At 41.1% G+C, this 18,068-nt stretch overlaps 2 protein-coding genes across 2 annotated transcripts in view; one reads left to right on the top strand and one right to left on the bottom strand.

Moving 5' to 3' along the window:
- The first annotated feature begins 554 nt into the window (after positions 1-554).
- Positions 555-14,353, top strand: entpd3 (ectonucleoside triphosphate diphosphohydrolase 3). The gene is made up of 10 exons (XM_071545649.1): positions 555-703; positions 5,465-5,602; positions 6,378-6,495; positions 6,821-6,980; positions 7,611-7,770; positions 8,819-9,046; positions 9,885-10,148; positions 10,245-10,355; positions 11,312-11,449; positions 12,509-14,353. The coding sequence occupies exons 2-10, from the start codon at positions 5,468-5,470 to the stop codon at positions 12,695-12,697; spliced, it is 1,503 nt and encodes a 500-aa protein (XP_071401750.1). The 5' UTR covers positions 555-703; positions 5,465-5,467; the 3' UTR covers positions 12,698-14,353.
- The window catches only part of LOC139666439 (RNA-binding motif, single-stranded-interacting protein 3-like), a gene marked incomplete at its 5' end in the record, with an annotated part of 40,395 nt that continues 35,886 nt past the window's right edge, over positions 13,560-18,068 (bottom strand). The window contains one exon of the mRNA XM_071545650.1: positions 13,560-17,732. Within this exon, the coding sequence (XP_071401751.1) occupies positions 17,729-17,732 (4 nt within the window). The remainder of the gene's footprint in view (positions 17,733-18,068) is intronic.

The following is an 18,068-nucleotide window of genomic DNA, read 5'->3' as shown; positions in this document are numbered from 1 at the left end:
AGAACCCCAGGGATACAGTGAGAGTTGGTCACATGGCTCACAAAGCCATTTTAATTCCCACTTCGCTTTGCATCGAAGAGCTCAGATTATGCTGTCTGATAGCTTCAGTTCAAGCCCATCAAACAGGAGCTGACGTTGTGATAAACTGTGTGGAAGACGGTAAATCATCCACACTGCACTCTGTCCCATTGATTACATCAACAAACTACTGAACAATCGCTCTGTCTCTCTCTTTCTCTCATTGTTTCACCCATGGGATACTAACAAGGCATAAATAGGGGTAGCATATACTGCATATGGTTGCATCTGCCCTAAGTCATTTACAATGAACTAGGACCAGTCCAGTATCACTCACTGACTGTGCTCCCTGTGTGTGGAAACAGTCCTGGCAGTTTTCACTGATGTTATCCCTTGTGGTGGGAGTGGTGAAAGCTGGAGTGTGTATGTAATGCCCCACCCGCCTTCCTTCCCTCCCTCCCACCCTCTCTCTATTGGGGTACACCACTCCTGTCCTCGCGGACCGATCAATGAGGAGCTTACAATCTTCGGACCACTCTCTCGCTCTTGCTCTCTCTCTCTCTCTCTCTCTCTCTCTCTCCCTCCCTCTCCAGCTCTCCTATTACCTCCTGTGCTTCTTTCTCCCTCCTTGTGAGTCGTCTCGCTCCCTTCCCCAAGCCAGGATCCGCCAAGCCTGCTCTTCAAGGTAGGAAAAGCAAATAAAACAACTTGTCTCTCATTCATTCCTTCAGTCAAAGGAAAACACCAGGAGCGTTACACGAAAGTAGAAGACATGTGACCGAAGGGTTAATTTAGTAAGTTTGTTTCATGTGGGGTGAGTTGGATGGTTCAGCTGGACCTGCTGTAGTGTAATAGGCTGCATGTATCAAGCGTTATACCTGATTTTTTTTCTGGCCTCCTCGCCCCTTTGAGGTCATCCTGCCAGGACCAGTCCCTACAAGCAAAAGCAACACTTTGTTGGGCAAATATGTGGGAATTCTTTCACTCCCACCTCGGTAGCGCTGTCTTTACTGGGACATATTTCATCCATGGTAACAAAAAAAAAAAAAAGCAAGCTTTAGGTGCAGACTTGCTGACATGTTGCTGACCTATGTATCTGTCATGGCAAGTGAAAAACTAGTCTTGCTGCACTGTGTGGTTTGCCCTGTGCTTGAAATGTAGAGTAAACTCTCAGAGGATTGTTCTGCAGAAAGAGACAGGGAGAGAGAGAGAGAGAACTTTCTTCCAATGTTTCAGATAGCTGAATAGAGTAGCCATTGGAATGGGGGAGGCCAACATTAGGAAGCAGTGGAATGGTTCCAATTAAATGTGCTGATGCTGAATCTGCTGGTAAACTCAAATGTGTGCTGCCATTGAATTCCCAAGTGTCTGCAATGTCAGATAGACTAAATGAAATAATACAGGCTTGTCGCTCGGTATCCTACAAAAGCAGGTAACTTTTGTTAGAGAAACGCATGCAACTGTCCATAAACTTGATTTAGGTCGCTGAGAAATTTTCATTTGACAAATGTGGTCAGTGCAGAGGAAGCAGGTATAATGGACAGCAGCTGACAGTCTGTGTAAACTCACCCCGAAGCTGCACAAGCAACCTGCAGCCAGGAGGAATAAACACACCTCTACTTTACATTGATGTTAAGGATTAGACTAACCACCGGCCGGCTAGTTATGAGGCCAAAGATCAATATTGTGCTTTTACAAGATGATTTTTTTCCTTCATTTGCTTCAAAAGATGTGCCATTAAACCATTAGTTGCATTAGATGCACTGTCCATTCAGTGCAAATGATTAGGTTGGTTAAAACCGTAGTATCCATACATGTTCATACATGTTGAAACACAATAGCGATGTAGAATAATTTTGGGATTACTGTTGCTATTTTGTTTTTGTGCTCAGACACACTCTTATACTTTAATCAGTACAAGAAAATATTTTCCATTCTTACCTTTGCAGCACAGTAGGATGCAATTGTATTTTCAAGCTTTTAAATTCTGTTAGTCTGACTGAAGTTTATTGTAGATAAAACTGTGTGAAAAGATAAATTAGACATACTTCAGATCAATATTTCTTGTGACTGTCTTGCAGCGGTCATAGGCTAAGTACTTAAACACATTGTCAGAATCCCACAGATATCCTGTATCTCTTATAGAACACATTTTATGACCTTGGAACCAAGCCAACATATTGAAAATGAAAAATGTCAGTATAGCCATCAAGGAAAAGCCAACCAAATCTAAAAACCTGGCATGTTAAGAGGCGGTTTAAAACTATTGTGTAACCCTCCGGGGGTGTTCAGCAGACCAAGGTAGCGTCTGTGAAAGACATCACACAGCTTGTTGACATGTCATCAGTGTCTACACACACCCTGTCTGTTTGGCTTCACTGCAGTTATAGGGGCAATTTCAAAAAGCAGGAGTCTGTCATTTCAAAACACAACAAACCTCGGCTGTGACTGATCTAGGCGCAGAGCGGCGAAACGGTTATGGATATGTCAACAATGGTGGAGTCAAATGATTACTTTGTGTTCATATTGCGTGGAAGGTAAGAGAGAGAGAGAGAGAGAGAGAGAGAGAGAGAGAGAGACCATACTGTTTGAGAATCTGATAATAACACCTACAGCCAGGCAGAGATGTAATAGCAGCATTTACCTGCTGTGATTGATGCAACGTTGTAATCATACGCTGTCTGCCGCAACTGCTCATGACCGCTCATTACTGAACACACTTACAGCAGAGTGTGGGGGAGTATTTTTTCAAAATCTTTGTATTCACTGTCATATTGATATCTAATAATGTTGGTAGAGGTGGATTTCATACTTTAGCCAGAATTTTTTTCTTTTTCCCCACTTAATATTTTCATTTGAACAAATTCTTACCTCATCTCCTTTGAATATACGTCACATAAAACAAATCCTGGTTACAAAATAACAGATTTTCCCCAAGTTATTACATAACGTGACATGGGAAAACTGGGGTTTAGGCTTAAATTCCATTTTTTTTGCACATACTGTACATATTAAGGATAAAACTCACATCTCATACACACACACACACACACACACACACACACACACACACACAACTAATGCATAAATAACCTGGTGATATGGCAGAGCTAACCGTTTTACAAAACTGCCTTCTGGATATTCAGCCCTGGATGTCACTCAACTTTCTTCAGCTGAATAGTGATAGGTCTAAAGTTCTTATCATTGGTTTGCGCCGACATCCATCACAGTCTTGGCCCTCTCTCTGCAAATGTAACAACAAGCTGCAGAAATTTGTCATCTTTGACTCCAGTTTAACCCTAGATAAATCATGTCAAGAAATTGGTAGTCTTGCTTCCTTCAACTTAGAAAACTCTCTAAGATTAACGCTTTTTTTTTTAATCTTTCAAACACTTGGAAATTGTAACACATGCATTTATTTCTACACACCTCTATTACTCAGTCAATTCGGTGTATTTGTTTAAATAACTTTTAAAAACACACTTTTCCGTCTTGCTTTTACTTGAATCCTTTTTTTTTTTTTTAAATATATGTCATTTGTGATTTGTTTTTGCACCTCATCCTTTAGTTCTTGTCCTGCAGCTCTGCTTTTACTAGGGCATTATTTCTGAATTCAGTCTTTTATAAATCATTTGATTTTTCCCTTCAGATGTCTTACCATGCATGCTTTTATGTATTTACTAAGTGCTATATAAATAAAGTTTATTATTATTATTATCAATAGCACACAAGGGAGAAACAATAAAACAGTCGTCATTCTCTCAGAGTGTTAAATTATTGAAGCATTAACCTAAAGAAGTATTTTAATGTTGTTAACTGCTCCACTGTTGGGGAGTTTAAACTCTAACAATGCAACATATTTTATGAGCTTATCGTATGTTTTGCAGGTAAAACTTGTAGAGTAAAAGTAGAAAGTCTCACAAAATGGAAATACTAAAATAAAGTGCCAGAACCACACAATTGTACTTAAGTGCAGTGCTTGAGTTAATGTACTTAGTTACTTCCCACCTCTGGGTATGAGAGCAACACACCGGCATATGAGAAACATTATGTTGTGAGCCAGTGTTTGTGTACATAGCATTCATCCATGGACAGTGGATCCGGCCTGCAGCACTGTTCTTTGTCAATGAACTAACCCTTGAGACTCCAGCGGAAATGTCTCTGGCAAGCCGTGTTATGCTGTTGCATGAGGCCAAGATGTGATGGAAACCAATCTTTCTGTGAGGTGACATTTCTTTTTCACACTGACCTTACCTACAGCCCAAATCTTACTCTGATGCCAAATGGCCTTGGTGCTCTGGAGGCTTTGGTGGAGTGGTAGCCATGTTAGGAACCTCCCATCATGCACCTCCCCAGCAGCTGTCCGGTGTTAGTGCTGGGAATGGCTGGCTGCTTCGGCTAATTCTCCTCAAATGATTCCTCAAATGAACTGGACACACAGGCAGATGCACACACAAAGTTAATATTGTCTCTTCAGTACTGTTGAAAAGTGGCAGCACATCACCTCTATACCGATACCCTCTCTAATCCTTCCTTGAGACTTGAACAGGTTTTGGCAAGTCCTGTGATTGTTTTGAATAGGGTTATGGATACATGAATGAACATAATTCACCAGTGAAGTTATCATGCTGATCTAAGACTGAAAACAGACTGACTTTCCAAATAACGTTCAGGATCACTGGCACATGAAAGTCTGTGTGCGCTTTCGATTCAAGTTAAAAAAAAAAAAAAAAAAGAAAGAAAAAAATAACTACCAAAGCTTTTGGAGATAAACGGTTTTCATGAGACAGCAGCAAACACACTTGCTGGCTGTCAAAGAACTGTACTGTACTTTGGACCCAAGTCCTCCTCATCCCCTCCAACCCATCATCCCACACTTGAAACTAGCCAATGGGATATGGGATTAGGGAGAGTAGTTGGGAAGGGCAGAGGGGCGGGACTGTACAAATATCTGTGATGGTTTTATTGGTTGGCTGTAAAAGTAATGAGATTTTGATATAAAAATACAAGAAAATATTTTTTTTGTCTTTTTTTTGGCAGAAATTGTCAAATAGGTGTATGTTATGATAAATAGAATGAGATGAAAAGGCAGAAAAGTCATTTTTAATTTCTGTGTGATCTTAAATAAAACTACAAAACCTCACTTTCTTAGAAGAATCTTAACATTGTGGGTGACTTAATGGCTCTCTCTTTATTTGGGCAGATGATAAAAACACATACCACTAACTATACATTTCAAAGAAATCTTGTTTTTTGCCTCCCTGTACTAAAAGCAGAGTACTCCCTGTAGTACTCTGTGTTTAGATAAGTGCTATTATTGCTCATCTCACCTTGTAAAATTCTTCATGTATCATCACTTTCGGCACTAAGATGCCTTGAGTAAAAAAAAAAAAACACACTTCTTTTCTCAATTCTCTTCGATCCGTCTGCCTTCCCTCTCCCTCAGGACATGGCCTCCAAGCGGGAGCGGGGCTGCAAGTGTCGCACGGCGGCCGTGCTGCTGCTCCTCCTGGCCAGCATCGCCGCCATCATCGCTGTCGCCGTCATCCAGGACACCTGGAAGTCTCACGAATACACGCTGGAGGTGAGCACTATGCACATGCACAAATGCACACACACATACCATATACCATAGACAGACACACACACACACACCTTAACTCCCATACAACTATCCCTCTGGGAATGTGAAGCCTAATGTTATCCAGACGTCAGTGACAGGGTTAAAGGCGGAGGGGGGGTTGCCCTGCACTGATGGACCATGTGTGGTTGGGGGATGTGGGTGGTTGGGGGATGTGGGTGGGTGGGTGGGTGGGGGTGCAGCAGCCGCAGCCCTCCCTTGCATTTTTAATCCTACCTTTATAGTCCCAGCTCTTTGTGGGAAGACATTACAATATCATTACGGGGCTTTTATGTCTCTTGCTAATAAGGGATGCACTCAGCTGGGCCCGAGTGCAAACTGGAACAGTGAAAACATGATGATTGTGCACAAAACAAGAGTGAAATGGAGATGCCTGCGTCTGAAAGTCCACATGTGGCGCATTTGGCTGACAAGAGTGACTTACAATGAGTAGGTTCAATTCCTAGTTCCAAATTACCAGCAGCCAAAATGAAGGAGTGCAAAAGTCAACCTTAGAGTTATATGATATTGTGACCATGGTGACAATCTAAGCATAAGTGCTAGGAAAAGAAATAGAGTAAGAGCCAAGGAGAGAGATAGAGGGGATTTTTTTTAAGAGCAAGTAGAGGGAAAATCATTCATTCATCTACCTCTTTCTCTCTCTCCCTTTCTTTCTGCCTCCTTCTTTCTCATCTTTCTTTCTTTCTTTCTGTTTGTCTCTCTCCCCTGCTCTCTTCAGTATGGCATAGTGATCGACTCCGGCTCGTCCCGTTCCAACATATACCTGTACGAGTGGCCGGGGGAGAAGCAGAATGAGACAGGAGTGGTGAAGGAGGTGAAGAACTGCAGAGTTAAGGGTGAGTTCTTTTCTCTTAAATGAGAGCAGTGAATTATAGCTACTGTGTGTGTACAGTATGTTCTAAAATTGTTTTGGTATCGTAGGAAGGATGACAAAATGAAAATGTGAGGGTAAAGTCAACTGAATTATTGGATATAATAACAGAAAAATCTTGAGTTGCTCTTTTGGGGAAAATCAGAGGTTATTGAACATATTTGAGTTTTAAAAGCCTTTATTCAATTGGCTTAACTGAAAATATTAAACACATTTACTCAGCCATTTTATTCAAGGCTATTAGTGCAGTAATGTAAGAATCTGATTTCAGCCTGGCCTTGTGTCCACAGGTGACGGTATCTCGGAAATGAAAGCTGACCCAGATAAAGATAATGCATCATGGATAGCCTTCAAAGCCTGCATGGACAACATCACCAAAGCCATTCCTGCTGAAAAACACAAAAACACGCCTATCTTTCTGGGAGCTACTGCTGGAATGAGACTGCTCCAGTAAGAACATGTTGAAATAAATGTCTTCAGTAGCTAGAATATAGTGCAGGGTGACCAGAAAGACAGGAGAGATTCAACCTGCACAGTATATGTTCCCATGGTATGTCCTCATGCACCACATGGTTTCCCCCCAAGCCTGCTGAGCCACCTGGAAGCTCCAGTAGTAAAAACATGTTTACACTGCAGACTACTGCACCCAGGTCAGTGATGCAGGGAGGACCACATATGGGGCCTTCTCACAGTAGTCATTTTCTTATAGAAAAGGGGGGCATAAAAAATTCTTACTCCTAGACCTAGGGCCTGTACTGTACTGGCCCCAATTTATGTTGTTTGGAGAGGACATTTCCACAGTAGTGAATGGTTTACTTTCGTTAGGCAGTGTCAAACTGTCCCAAGTCTGACAGCTGTATTGTGCCTTGTGGATTTGGGTAGATCCATTTGATTATACAACTCATTCATAAGAATAAATATGATGTTATCGATGTTGTTGTTATTGTAGTCAATGATAATGATGATGACAAGGTGATGATGAATGACATGATGACAATTATTCTGATTCCAATTTTGACTGCTTCCGATCCATTTTCTACCCCGACTCTAATCCTAATCCATTTTCTGTTTTGCCATAAGTGAGAAGGATGAGCAGAGGTCCAATGAGATCCTGGCTAGCTTCAGAAGCTACCTGCAGTCTCTGCCCTTCATGTTCCAAAACGCCTCCATCATCACTGGAGAGGAAGAGGGGCTGTATGGGTGGATCACTGTCAACTACCTCATGGGCAACTTCCTGGAGGTAAGGAAAACAAGGCAGAAATGAACTGAAATGTCAAATATAATACATTGGTTTTTAGTAGTTCAGTCGGGACAACTCACATATTTGGATTAAACAAGTTATTTTGATGAGATGATGATATGGCAATCGAACTCTTAGTTTTAATAAGAATAGCAGCAGAAGACTGTAAACTGGGTATGGTATTGGAAACTAGAAGGGCACTCGGAGAGCGCAGACCTCCGCCAAGGTTTGTGCTATTATTGCTTGTTCGTGAGTCGGATCCGGAACCGCTCCAAAATGTAATGGGTTCTTCCTTGGCCCATGCTACACCCTTCCACGAAGTTTCATGAAAATCAGGCCAGTAGTTTTTCCGTAATCCTGCTAACAGACAAACAGACAAACGGCACCGAAAACATAACCTCCTTGGTGGAGGTAACAAAGATTAGTCCAAGTCTTCTTGTAGCCACCAATGAATGTGCTGGGCCAAAGGCTTGTTTTGGTTCAGCTGGTGCCTTGAAAACTCAATATTTATCTCTATCGTTGCAAAGTTTGACAGAAGTTTGTTTAACTGAACAGATCAAATACCATATCAAAGGGGCAATATGTAAAATTTTTCTTGCTCCATAGCACAAAATGACCATAACTGCAGGAGGTTGATAGAGAGATTACATCACCAAGCACAGAGATTTCTATCTTTCAAACCTCACTTTCCAGCCAGTAGTGCCTGTTTTGGGACAAAAACTCTCTGCCGATTGTAACACATTCCCAATTTCTTCCCACACACTCGCATTTTCATCTGCTCAGTGATGGATGATGGTTCTTGTTCTCAAGCCAAAAAAGCAATACAAAGCAGCACTATTATGATGATGGTATTTTGCAAAGTGATATGTGACCTCTTCACTCGCTGTTTCTTTTGGATCTCTGCTAAAATTAGCTGGCTCACTCATCTCTATTGTGAAAATGTGACTTTATTGTTTGTATAAAAAATACATCAGCAAAATCAGTTTGTAGGCCATTGCATGTTACACACCAAAGGTCTGCAAAAGCTTTCCTTCCATTGTGTTTGCAGAAGACCCTGTGGAACGCCTATGTCCGTCCTGATGGGGCAAAGACAGTGGGGTCCATGGACCTTGGTGGAGCATCCACCCAGATTGCCTTTGCAGTCCCGGATGACACCAGGGGGTCTGACTATATGCCGGTCAAACTGTACGGCTATCATTACAACATCTACACACACAGTTTCCTCTGCTATGGCAAGAACGAGGTCGAGAGGAAGATTCTGGACAAAATAGTCAAGGTACACGGCTTGTCTTTGGTATGTGTGTGTGTATGCTCAGATGGGATCTCTCAAGGAATCACTACGTATATGGCAGAGGCCCTTTCCTGAGATTGCTTTTGCGTGTGTGTGGTGCATGCATGTGGTGGTGAGACTGCATGTGTGTCTGTGTCTGTGGGCATGTGCACGCAAAAATCCATTAACGCCCAGTTAAGAGTTGATCAGGGAACAGTGTCCTTGAGCTGCAAACAGACAAAGGGAGACCAGTCAAGGATGCATTATGTCATTAAGGATATTGATCAGACCGTCAATGTCATCAAGCTAGACTGGGAGAAAATGCATTATCTCTGGTAGCTAGTAAGTAAATACAAAGTTGACGCTCATAGTCATTAGAGGGAGGGATGCTATGAGAATATGTTATGGGTGTAAAATTGCAGCACTGTCTTGAGAATCGCCCTGGGGTGAAATGTTGATTGGCAAGTTGTGTGTGTGGTAAATTTGCTTCATGAGGAATTCAAACAAAGAAGTTTTGGACATATAGAAGGTGTTGATTATATAAGCAATTGGAATGGGACGATATATCGAAATACAATATATCGCGATACAAAAATGTGACAATACGTATCGTGGGGCAGAAAAATAAATTGTGATATTAGCTCCATTTTATCGCGTATTGAATCGTATCGTGCGATAAGCACATCGTCCCATCCCTAATAAGCAACATTGTAAGCAAACTCTACACTCCCCTCTTCCTCTATGCCTCGAATTCTTCCTTTCCCCCTCCTTCTCCTCCTCTTTTGGTCTTGTCTTTCATCTTCCCTACCCTTCTCCCCTTTTCTTCCTCCTCTTAACCCTCCAGGCATCGCAGGACCTGACCTACGTTCTCAACCCCTGCTACGCCGAGGGCTTCAACATCACGATGAAGGCCTCGCTCATCTACGACACGCAGTGCACAGAGAAGCCAGCGAACTACAACCCAGACCAAGACATCTTCATGGTGGGGGCTCCGGACTCGGACAAGTGCAGGAGCATCGTCAAGTCCATATTTGACTTCAAGAGTTGCTCCGGAGCCAACTGCTCCTTCAACGGAGTCCAGCAGCCACCGGTCACTGGGGATTTTATGGTAACACACTGTGACGAAGCTGCACGCACACGCAGACAAATACAGTGCGGTACATTCATAATAATTTACTATAACTCTGTCTGTTGTTCCCGCCAGGCATATGCTGGATTCTTCTTCACTGCTAGGGCTCTGGGACAGGACGGGAACTCAGAGCTGGATGCATTCAAGGCTGCAGTAGAGGAATTCTGCCGCACACACTGGACAGTTGTAAGTTTCTCAAATTTGCCTGCTGCTACAGTGCAAGGGAAGGAAGGAAGGAAGATGGAAGGGATGGGACAGAGGAAGGGGAGGGAGGGAGTAAAGGAAGAAGGAAGGGGTGGAGGAATGGACAAAAAAAGGAATTTAGGAAGGAAGGAAGGGTGGGGGGAAGAAAGCAAGGAAGGAGGGAAGGAAGGAGGTAAGGAGGAAAGGAGGCTGGAAGAAAGAAAGAGAAAAAAAATTAAAGGCCGTTAATAACGCAGTAATGACTGGAAATGACTAAGTAATATTGCCTAAAAATAACCACTAGTCATTACAATACAATTACTGGTAAAAAGCGTCTTTTTTACTTGAATATTACTCAGTAATTACCAGTCACTGTAATGCTATTACTAGTTATTACATCTATTTTACTTGGATATTACTTAGTTATTTCCAGTCATTACTGTGTAATTAACGGCCTGTAATTTAAAGGGTTACCAAACAGACAAATAAACAAACAAAAGAAACACAGAAACGTTTCCTATTTGATACTCTCTACCACAAACTTTACAGCTGTGGGTCTTTTTGTAATGTCTCTGGCTCACAGGTATAAAAATGCTAAGAAAAGTTAACAGCAGACATACAATATAGAGGCAGGGACCATGGATCTATCACACCCATAGCTTAGCCTTTAGACACAGGCCAGTTCAAATGAAACATAGACATAGATAAACACCATGGGTTGCTGTCCTATTACACAGATAACTGTGTAAACTCACTAACAGGCCCGTGGTGACAGGTGCAAACAGCCACAGGGATGAATGTTGGAAGAAGTCAGTTTGGGCTTGTTGTTGCAGCAGTTTAGTTGCAGTTTCTTCTGCTGCTATTTTGCATTTAACATTCACTTCACTAACATTCACTTCATGTGGGCTGCAATTTGTCTTAATCGCTGAACTCTGATCTTTGTTTCTTCTCCCTTGCAGCTGAAGGCAGAGAAGCATTGGATCTCTGACCGATTCCTTAAGACGTACTGCTACTCTGGTCACTATGTCCTCACCCTGCTGGCAGACGGATACAAGTTCGACAAAGAGACCTGGAGAAACATTGCGTTCCAAAGAGAGGTCGGTCAAAAAAGGAAAGATGCCGGACTGACCCACTGTTGTATCTGAGCTGCGAAGACAAAAAGAGCAATACGAAGTGTTTAAGAGTCGAAGACAGAAAGCAAAGATAATTTCCTCCCATTAGACACAGCCTGTCCTACTCTATTCTATCTGCTCTATTATATATTCTCTATTCTTGCAACAAAAGCACTCACATTAGACAAACAGTGAGAGAATATGATAATATTCAGTACATAAATATGACAATAGGTTTTGAGCTGTCCTTTGAACACTATCATCTCCCATTTTGCAGCACATTAAATCCCATATATTTCATGCTCTCCATGCTAAGCGGATGAGACCACCCACTGGGAGCCAGGCAGAGATGGATGCCTGGCATACTCATCATGTACAGACAAAAAAAAAAAAAAAAAGTTGATGCCAGCGTGAAAGGCAGGCGATTTATTCCATGCCTCCACCCTGGGGACACAAAGCCTCTTTCAACAATGGAACTCCCTCAGCAGAAGGAGATTCCCAGGCTGTGAGATTCAGTCTCAGACTCATGTCGCGTAGCAAGAAAGTAGCTCTCCAAAAAAGTCACACATCGCAGTCACTGTTTCCAAATTGCACGTCGTTATTACCCTTTAAGACTCATTCACTGAAAACAAGGGCTTCCCTCACTGGGCCCAGTGCTGTCCCCCAGTTTCCAAAAGCCGCCAACAAGTGAGTTACTGTGCTGCGTGTGCCGGTTCGTGCCTCTGGGGGATCTGGAGCGGGGCAAATTGATAGCTTCTTTAAGAGGAGGTTACAAAACAGACACACTTTCCAGGGAAACTAGACGGATGGTCTGGGTCATGTGCGGCCCCGGGGCTTTCATTAGTTCACTTTGTCACGACAGGCCTGTTTGACACACTTGACTTCTGGAGAAATTCAAAGTGATGTATAGCAGGTGACGTGAAAGAAAAAAGGAGGCAACAGCATGCAAATGAAAAAGTGCATCAGGCAAAATCTGTAGAACAAAACGTAAAATGACAAAATTGAATCTTTCTCTCCTCTCCTCTCCTCTCCTCTCCTCTCCAGGTGAAGGAGACCAGTGTAGGCTGGAGCTTGGGCTACATGCTGAGCATGTCCAACATGATCCCATCCGAGGCGAAGGAAATCCTCCCCATGGCAAGCCCCGTCTTCGCCGGCCTCATCTTCCTCTTCTCCGCTCTCACCATCATAACCGTTGTCTTCCTCTTCATCATCCTCGTTCGCACCTGCTACTGAAGCGACGCGGGTCAAAGCGGGTACGCCGCTCACAAAAGGGACCGGACAGTCATTGTAAGCCTCTGCCAGCTGTTTGTAGCCGGGAGGCGCTATGGTAGCATGTGCCCAGGTTCCCCTATGGAAAGTTAATCATGAATATGTTCGTATCTTTGAGCCTGAGCCATTTAATGATGACAAACCAGTTCTAAACACTGAAGTGGCCAAGAGACTGCTAGCATCTTCGGCTTCAGATCGGTATACTCAGCTAGACTAAAGTAAAGTAATGGGCTTTTTCAGTATCTGCCATATGCTCCACTAAAGGCAGGGAGACATGGCAGTTTTAAAGGCAAAGAGGTGACACTGTAGCAGTCTGTGTGGTGTGAATATCCCGAAACAGCGGCAACACACACACACACACACACACACACACACACACACACACACAGGCAGAAGCATATACACACAAAAGCATGCAACTCATTTTGTCCATCCACTCACCTACTGATTATGATTTTAACTGTATTACAATTGCACTGAATATGTCTTCTTTATATGAAAAATGCTTTGCCATGGCTTTATTCCAGTATTGAAAAGTATCATATTAAGTGCACAATAATATTCTGTATGTGCTTAATGAAAATCACCCTAACATGTAATGTATTGACACTGTGTAACAACACAATAATGTGAGTACCAAGTATACAAACATTGTGTACTACAATAAGACTTACAAAAAAAAAACAACGGCTCATTAGTAATACATTCTATTATTTGCCAGCAGATAATGAATTTAAATGCAAATGCATGAATTTGAGTTTCGGGCAGTGGCCAGCTGGTTGGCAAAAATGAATTGTTATTTAAGAGTGCGGGAACTCTGTTGTAATTTTTATTTTTCAGCACATCCGATTTGAATGTTTTGTTGTGTGGTTTTTGTTTGTAATTATGTTTTGGGACAATTTTCATTAAGTACTTAAAGAGTATTATTGTATAGGCTACTCATACTTTATAGGTTCATTCACAGGTTAATGCACAGGATTTAAATTAAGTAAAACATTACCAAAAGTCAGTGGAGGATTTTAGGAAAGTTATGAAGGACTGATGAAAATTTTGAGTTGAGGATCAAGCCTTGTGCATGTGGCCGTTATCTGTGTCCTGGATTCTGTAGATAAACTTTCACTGTGTTTACATAGGCATACAATCTGACTTTTCATTCTTTGCAGGTTGTTTATACAGCCATAAAAAAGATCTCTGATCCTGTCAAAATATTTTTACACTACATTACATTTACTGATCACACTACTTCTCTGAGTAATTCAGAGGAACAGTACAGAAAACACTTGATATTTAGGGTTACATACACATACACACACACAGTAATGTTAACAAATGAGGGACACTGTTTCAAGATAAATTCAATCATTCTGAAACATTTTATTCAAAAACAAAAAAAAGTTGATCATCATTTGTGACTGAAGGCAGCATGGTTGAAACACCTGTAAATGTGGAATTAGACAGTATGCATACATCGTATTCTTGGGTAGCATTGACAACAAAGTGGTGGCTCCATCTTCGAGAGAATTATGCATGATTCTCATCTGATGCACTGACTGTATTATTCATATTTTGATAATAACTCCATATATAACATATCTAATAAAACAATCTACTTACTGTGCATTTCATTGGCTGTTGTATGAGATGCAGGTTACTGTGTGTTGGGCTGTATATGCTGAATAAACTGAATAATATTACTAATCCACTAGTGGTGAAATCAGCTGAGCTCTAGAGGTTATTTCATACTGACACTTGTGAATCATTAGTGGCTTGTTCTTCAAATCTTGTGGGTTTAATAATCAAAAGAAGATATGAAAATGCAAGTATGCATGTTTAATAGTAAATCTGCATGGTTCTCTAGCATCTGTGTCCACTGACCTACTGTAAAATTCCCACACACACACACACACACAAACACCCTTCCCTCCCCTCACATTGTGTGCTATGGTGCGCTCTAGTGGTATTGTTTTGCACATACAGAATATACAGTACAGCCAGGATGTCAGTTGTTTGAAACATTTTATTTTTTATTGAAAGATTTGTCTAAAAAGAAAACAAAAAAGAAAAGAGACATTTGAAACTACAGTAATATCCACTGGTTCTACAGACACTCTCAGAATCACAATTTGAAAGACATGGGAGGCATATGACCAAGCAAATAAAAAAATAGCATCATCAAAGTATTTCTGTTGCATCTTCTTTTAAACACCTGTACAAAAAAGATCTCATAAATATTACTTTTGTTCTCTCTTTCTCTACTCTCTCTCTCTCTTTCAATAATTTATTTTCCAATAGAGGTTTGTATCTGCTTGATTTTGGTTGAACCATGGTTTTAGTACGTTTCCTCCATCTCCATTACCTTCCTCTCATTGGTGGAGGGCCACGGGGGTGGGGCTTAGAAGGTGTGACCTCAGAGCAGAACACTGACAGCCAATCATGTCTCTGGCTTATTATAGCAGCCAACTCTGACAGCCAATTACACTCAAATACAGACATGGTGTACTCAAACATATACTATGTGCTATTATTCAATGCAAATAATGCAGATTCTTATTTTCAACTTTTCCATATCTAAAAAGAGATTGATGTTTATTGTAATTTTCCATATCTTTTTGTGTTTTTCGAGGTCTGCAACCAGGAACATAAACTCTTTATAATAATTAGTGTCATTTTTAACACATCTGTGTGTCTTCTTTGGGACAACACACGTTACTTTTCAACACAACATACAGTATGATAATGACAATACATTTTAACACAACATGTGTGTTATTAACATATCTTGTGTTGAAAAGTAACACAAGTTTTTGAGAAGTGTTTTTTAAGAGGGTACCTCTCTAACCAGTACAGAGGCGCACAACCTGCAGGATGCTTTCAGTCAGTCACTGTCCTCTTTCGGGCCACACCTCTCCCCCACCCGGCCGACCCGACACCGCCTCGCTCCCCAATACTGAAAAGTTAATAGCAGCTCACACGTCAAAGTCAATTCTCAAAACAGAAAAACAAAAAGGCAATGCAAAAAAGTCAAAGATTCTGTCCTTGTCCTCCTGGGAGAGGACACGCACACAGTAAGTAAGCTGCAGTGATTTCTTGGTAGACCTTTAGCGGGACAGAAATGCCCCTTTCCTCTCACAGAGATCGTGGCCCTGCTCACATTTGAAATGGCTTGTGTTTGGCAAGACAGTGGCATGTTGCTCAGGCTGCGATGAAGCTGAAGAGGACGCATGGATACATCTAAGATAGGAAGAATTCAATCTTATCTACGGTATGTTGGCCAACCATCATTAAGGGAGTTAAATCTCACTGTGGGCATTTTGGATGATGGATGCAGCCAAAGGAGCCAATTTTCTGTATACACAGGTATAAAGAGTACACACCCATCATTCTCATGTCCCTGCTATTCAGTCCATTTCCCATTGACACACATACAGTAGGGTGTTGGGATCATGGTACACCCACCTCCTCCCACTTCTTCTACTACCACCAGACCTGGATCTCCATCGAGTTCGGATCACACGACAAAACGAAACAATCTCTGAGCGCTATTTTTGCGGCACGGTCAAGTGCGCCTATGTGGGTTTAATTAAGCCCCTTAGTGACATACATTCTCTGTCACCGTTAAAACTCTAATCTCACACACCAATGACACAACAAGCAAGAGAAATCTCAATTTCAGAAGTAAAAAACAAAAAATAAAACAGAAAATAAAAAAGCAAAATAAGGAAGTTCTCTTCACTACCTAGTTTCTGGTTCTTCATCTTTGGTATAAAATATGCCACCTGTAGGCTGCGTTTGTTCGACAGTTAAGAAAGACTAAAGAATTTGTCAACAGTTTCCCTAAAACTATTGCTCTTTGCACATTTAAAAATCCTAGCATTTTTTTTTTTTTTTTTTACTGCTTTTTGTCAAAGTCAGAAATTTTCCTTTTTATCCTTTTCTTTTCGCAGTGAGACAAGCATAGCAGGCAAAACAACAACTTTTTGAAGGTCATTAAAAGATTGCAAGTAAAAAAAAACGACAAAAAAAACAAAACAAAACACGAATGCCATGGAGAAACCAAACTTTTTTTTTTTCCCGTAATGAAACTAAACTGCATTTTCCATGAAGCAGTGGATGAACCCTTCCCCGCTAGTCGCATTAAAGGAGATTTATTCTAACAACATGAGTTGCACTGTACCACATAATTTAAAATCATCTTCATACAAATACAGCCTTATTTTTTATTTTTTTTATCCTGTACAGATATATTTGTAGATTTCATCTCCGTGGCTCTAGGAACTTTAAAACTCCCGAGAACCTCTCAAATCATTCAATCATTCAGTCTTACTTTTTTTTCTTTTTTTTAACAATTCAAGACTATGGAAAACTTTTTTTTTCCAAAGTTTGACAAAATTAAGGCAATAAAGATTTAAGAAACCATTAACATTCTAGAAAACTACTAAAATCATAAAAAGAATGAAAATAATGTAGCTTAATATCAAAGGAAGACAACCTGTTTTTTTTTTTTTTCTAGACTTTGCTTCCTTCCTCTTCTAATAAAAAAGTCTGAAAATCTACCTGCACATTCAAATGTTTTTTTCTTTTTCTGTACAGCTTGTTGTTTGAGTTTAGATTTCAGTCTTTGTCTTCTCTTCTCTTCTCTTCTTTTCTCTTCTCTTCTCTTCTCTTCCGTCCCGTGAGTCTGGAGGCAAAGTCCAGTCCCACGGCGACAAATGATAAACTCAAAGTCGCAGAATGCTTTTTGTTTCGTTGTCCTCGAGTTCGACCTCCCGTCATTTGCTTTTCCTCTCTCTTTCTCATGGTAAGAAATAGAATTGATTTTCCCCCCCTTTTTTTTCTTCGTTTTCTCTTTTATTTGGTGCCTGTGCAAAGTGGAAGCATTCTCCCCTCAGTGTTGTCCATCTCACCTTTTTTTTTTTCCTTGTCTCACTTTGATTCCCTCTGTGTTCAGTGCAGTCCTTCTCAAGGCAATGCAGCAATAATCCCACCATCTTCTGCTTATCTGAAGGAAACAATAAGGAGACAGTTAAAAAGGGGTAACTTAGGAAACTAAAGACAATCTGATACCTTCTCTCTGTGCAACCATTGTGTGCAACAGAAACCAGCAGCCTTTAGAGAAGGGCTAGAGAAAGCGAGGCACAACACTCAACCTGTTGAACATGATTCACTGAAAATATGTTTGACATATCTGGGTCATGGAGAGACATCGACAAGTCTCCACCTATGAATCTGCAGACTTTTAAAACTCTTGTAAATCAAGTTGTGTTTTGAAGGAAGGAGTTGTTGTCTATCTGTCCTGATGAATCTGCCAGTAAGAAAATTGTATGGCAAGTCTAAT

Source organism: Centroberyx affinis, unplaced genomic scaffold (genome assembly GCF_046629955.1).
Source record: "Centroberyx affinis isolate AG114_WGS23_722 - 3 ecotype Tasmania unplaced genomic scaffold, CSIRO-AGI_Caff_v1 ptg005017l_1, whole genome shotgun sequence".
Taxonomy (NCBI): Eukaryota; Metazoa; Chordata; class Actinopteri; order Beryciformes; family Berycidae; genus Centroberyx; species Centroberyx affinis.
The sequence above is the reverse complement of the archived record's forward strand: the minus strand, read 5'-3'. Positions and strand labels throughout refer to the sequence as shown.

Bases quoted from the DNA above. Each gene is read 5' to 3' on its own strand.
- entpd3 (XM_071545649.1), top strand. From the start codon at position 5,468: ATGGCCTCCAAGCGGGAGCGGGGCTGCAAGTGTCGCACGGCGGCCGTG. The intron at 7,771-8,818 runs GTAAGGAAAACA...TTGTGTTTGCAG, and splicing joins TCATGGGCAACTTCCTGGAG to AAGACCCTGTGGAACGCCTA. The intron at 10,356-11,311 runs GTAAGTTTCTCA...TCTCCCTTGCAG, and splicing joins GCCGCACACACTGGACAGTT to CTGAAGGCAGAGAAGCATTG.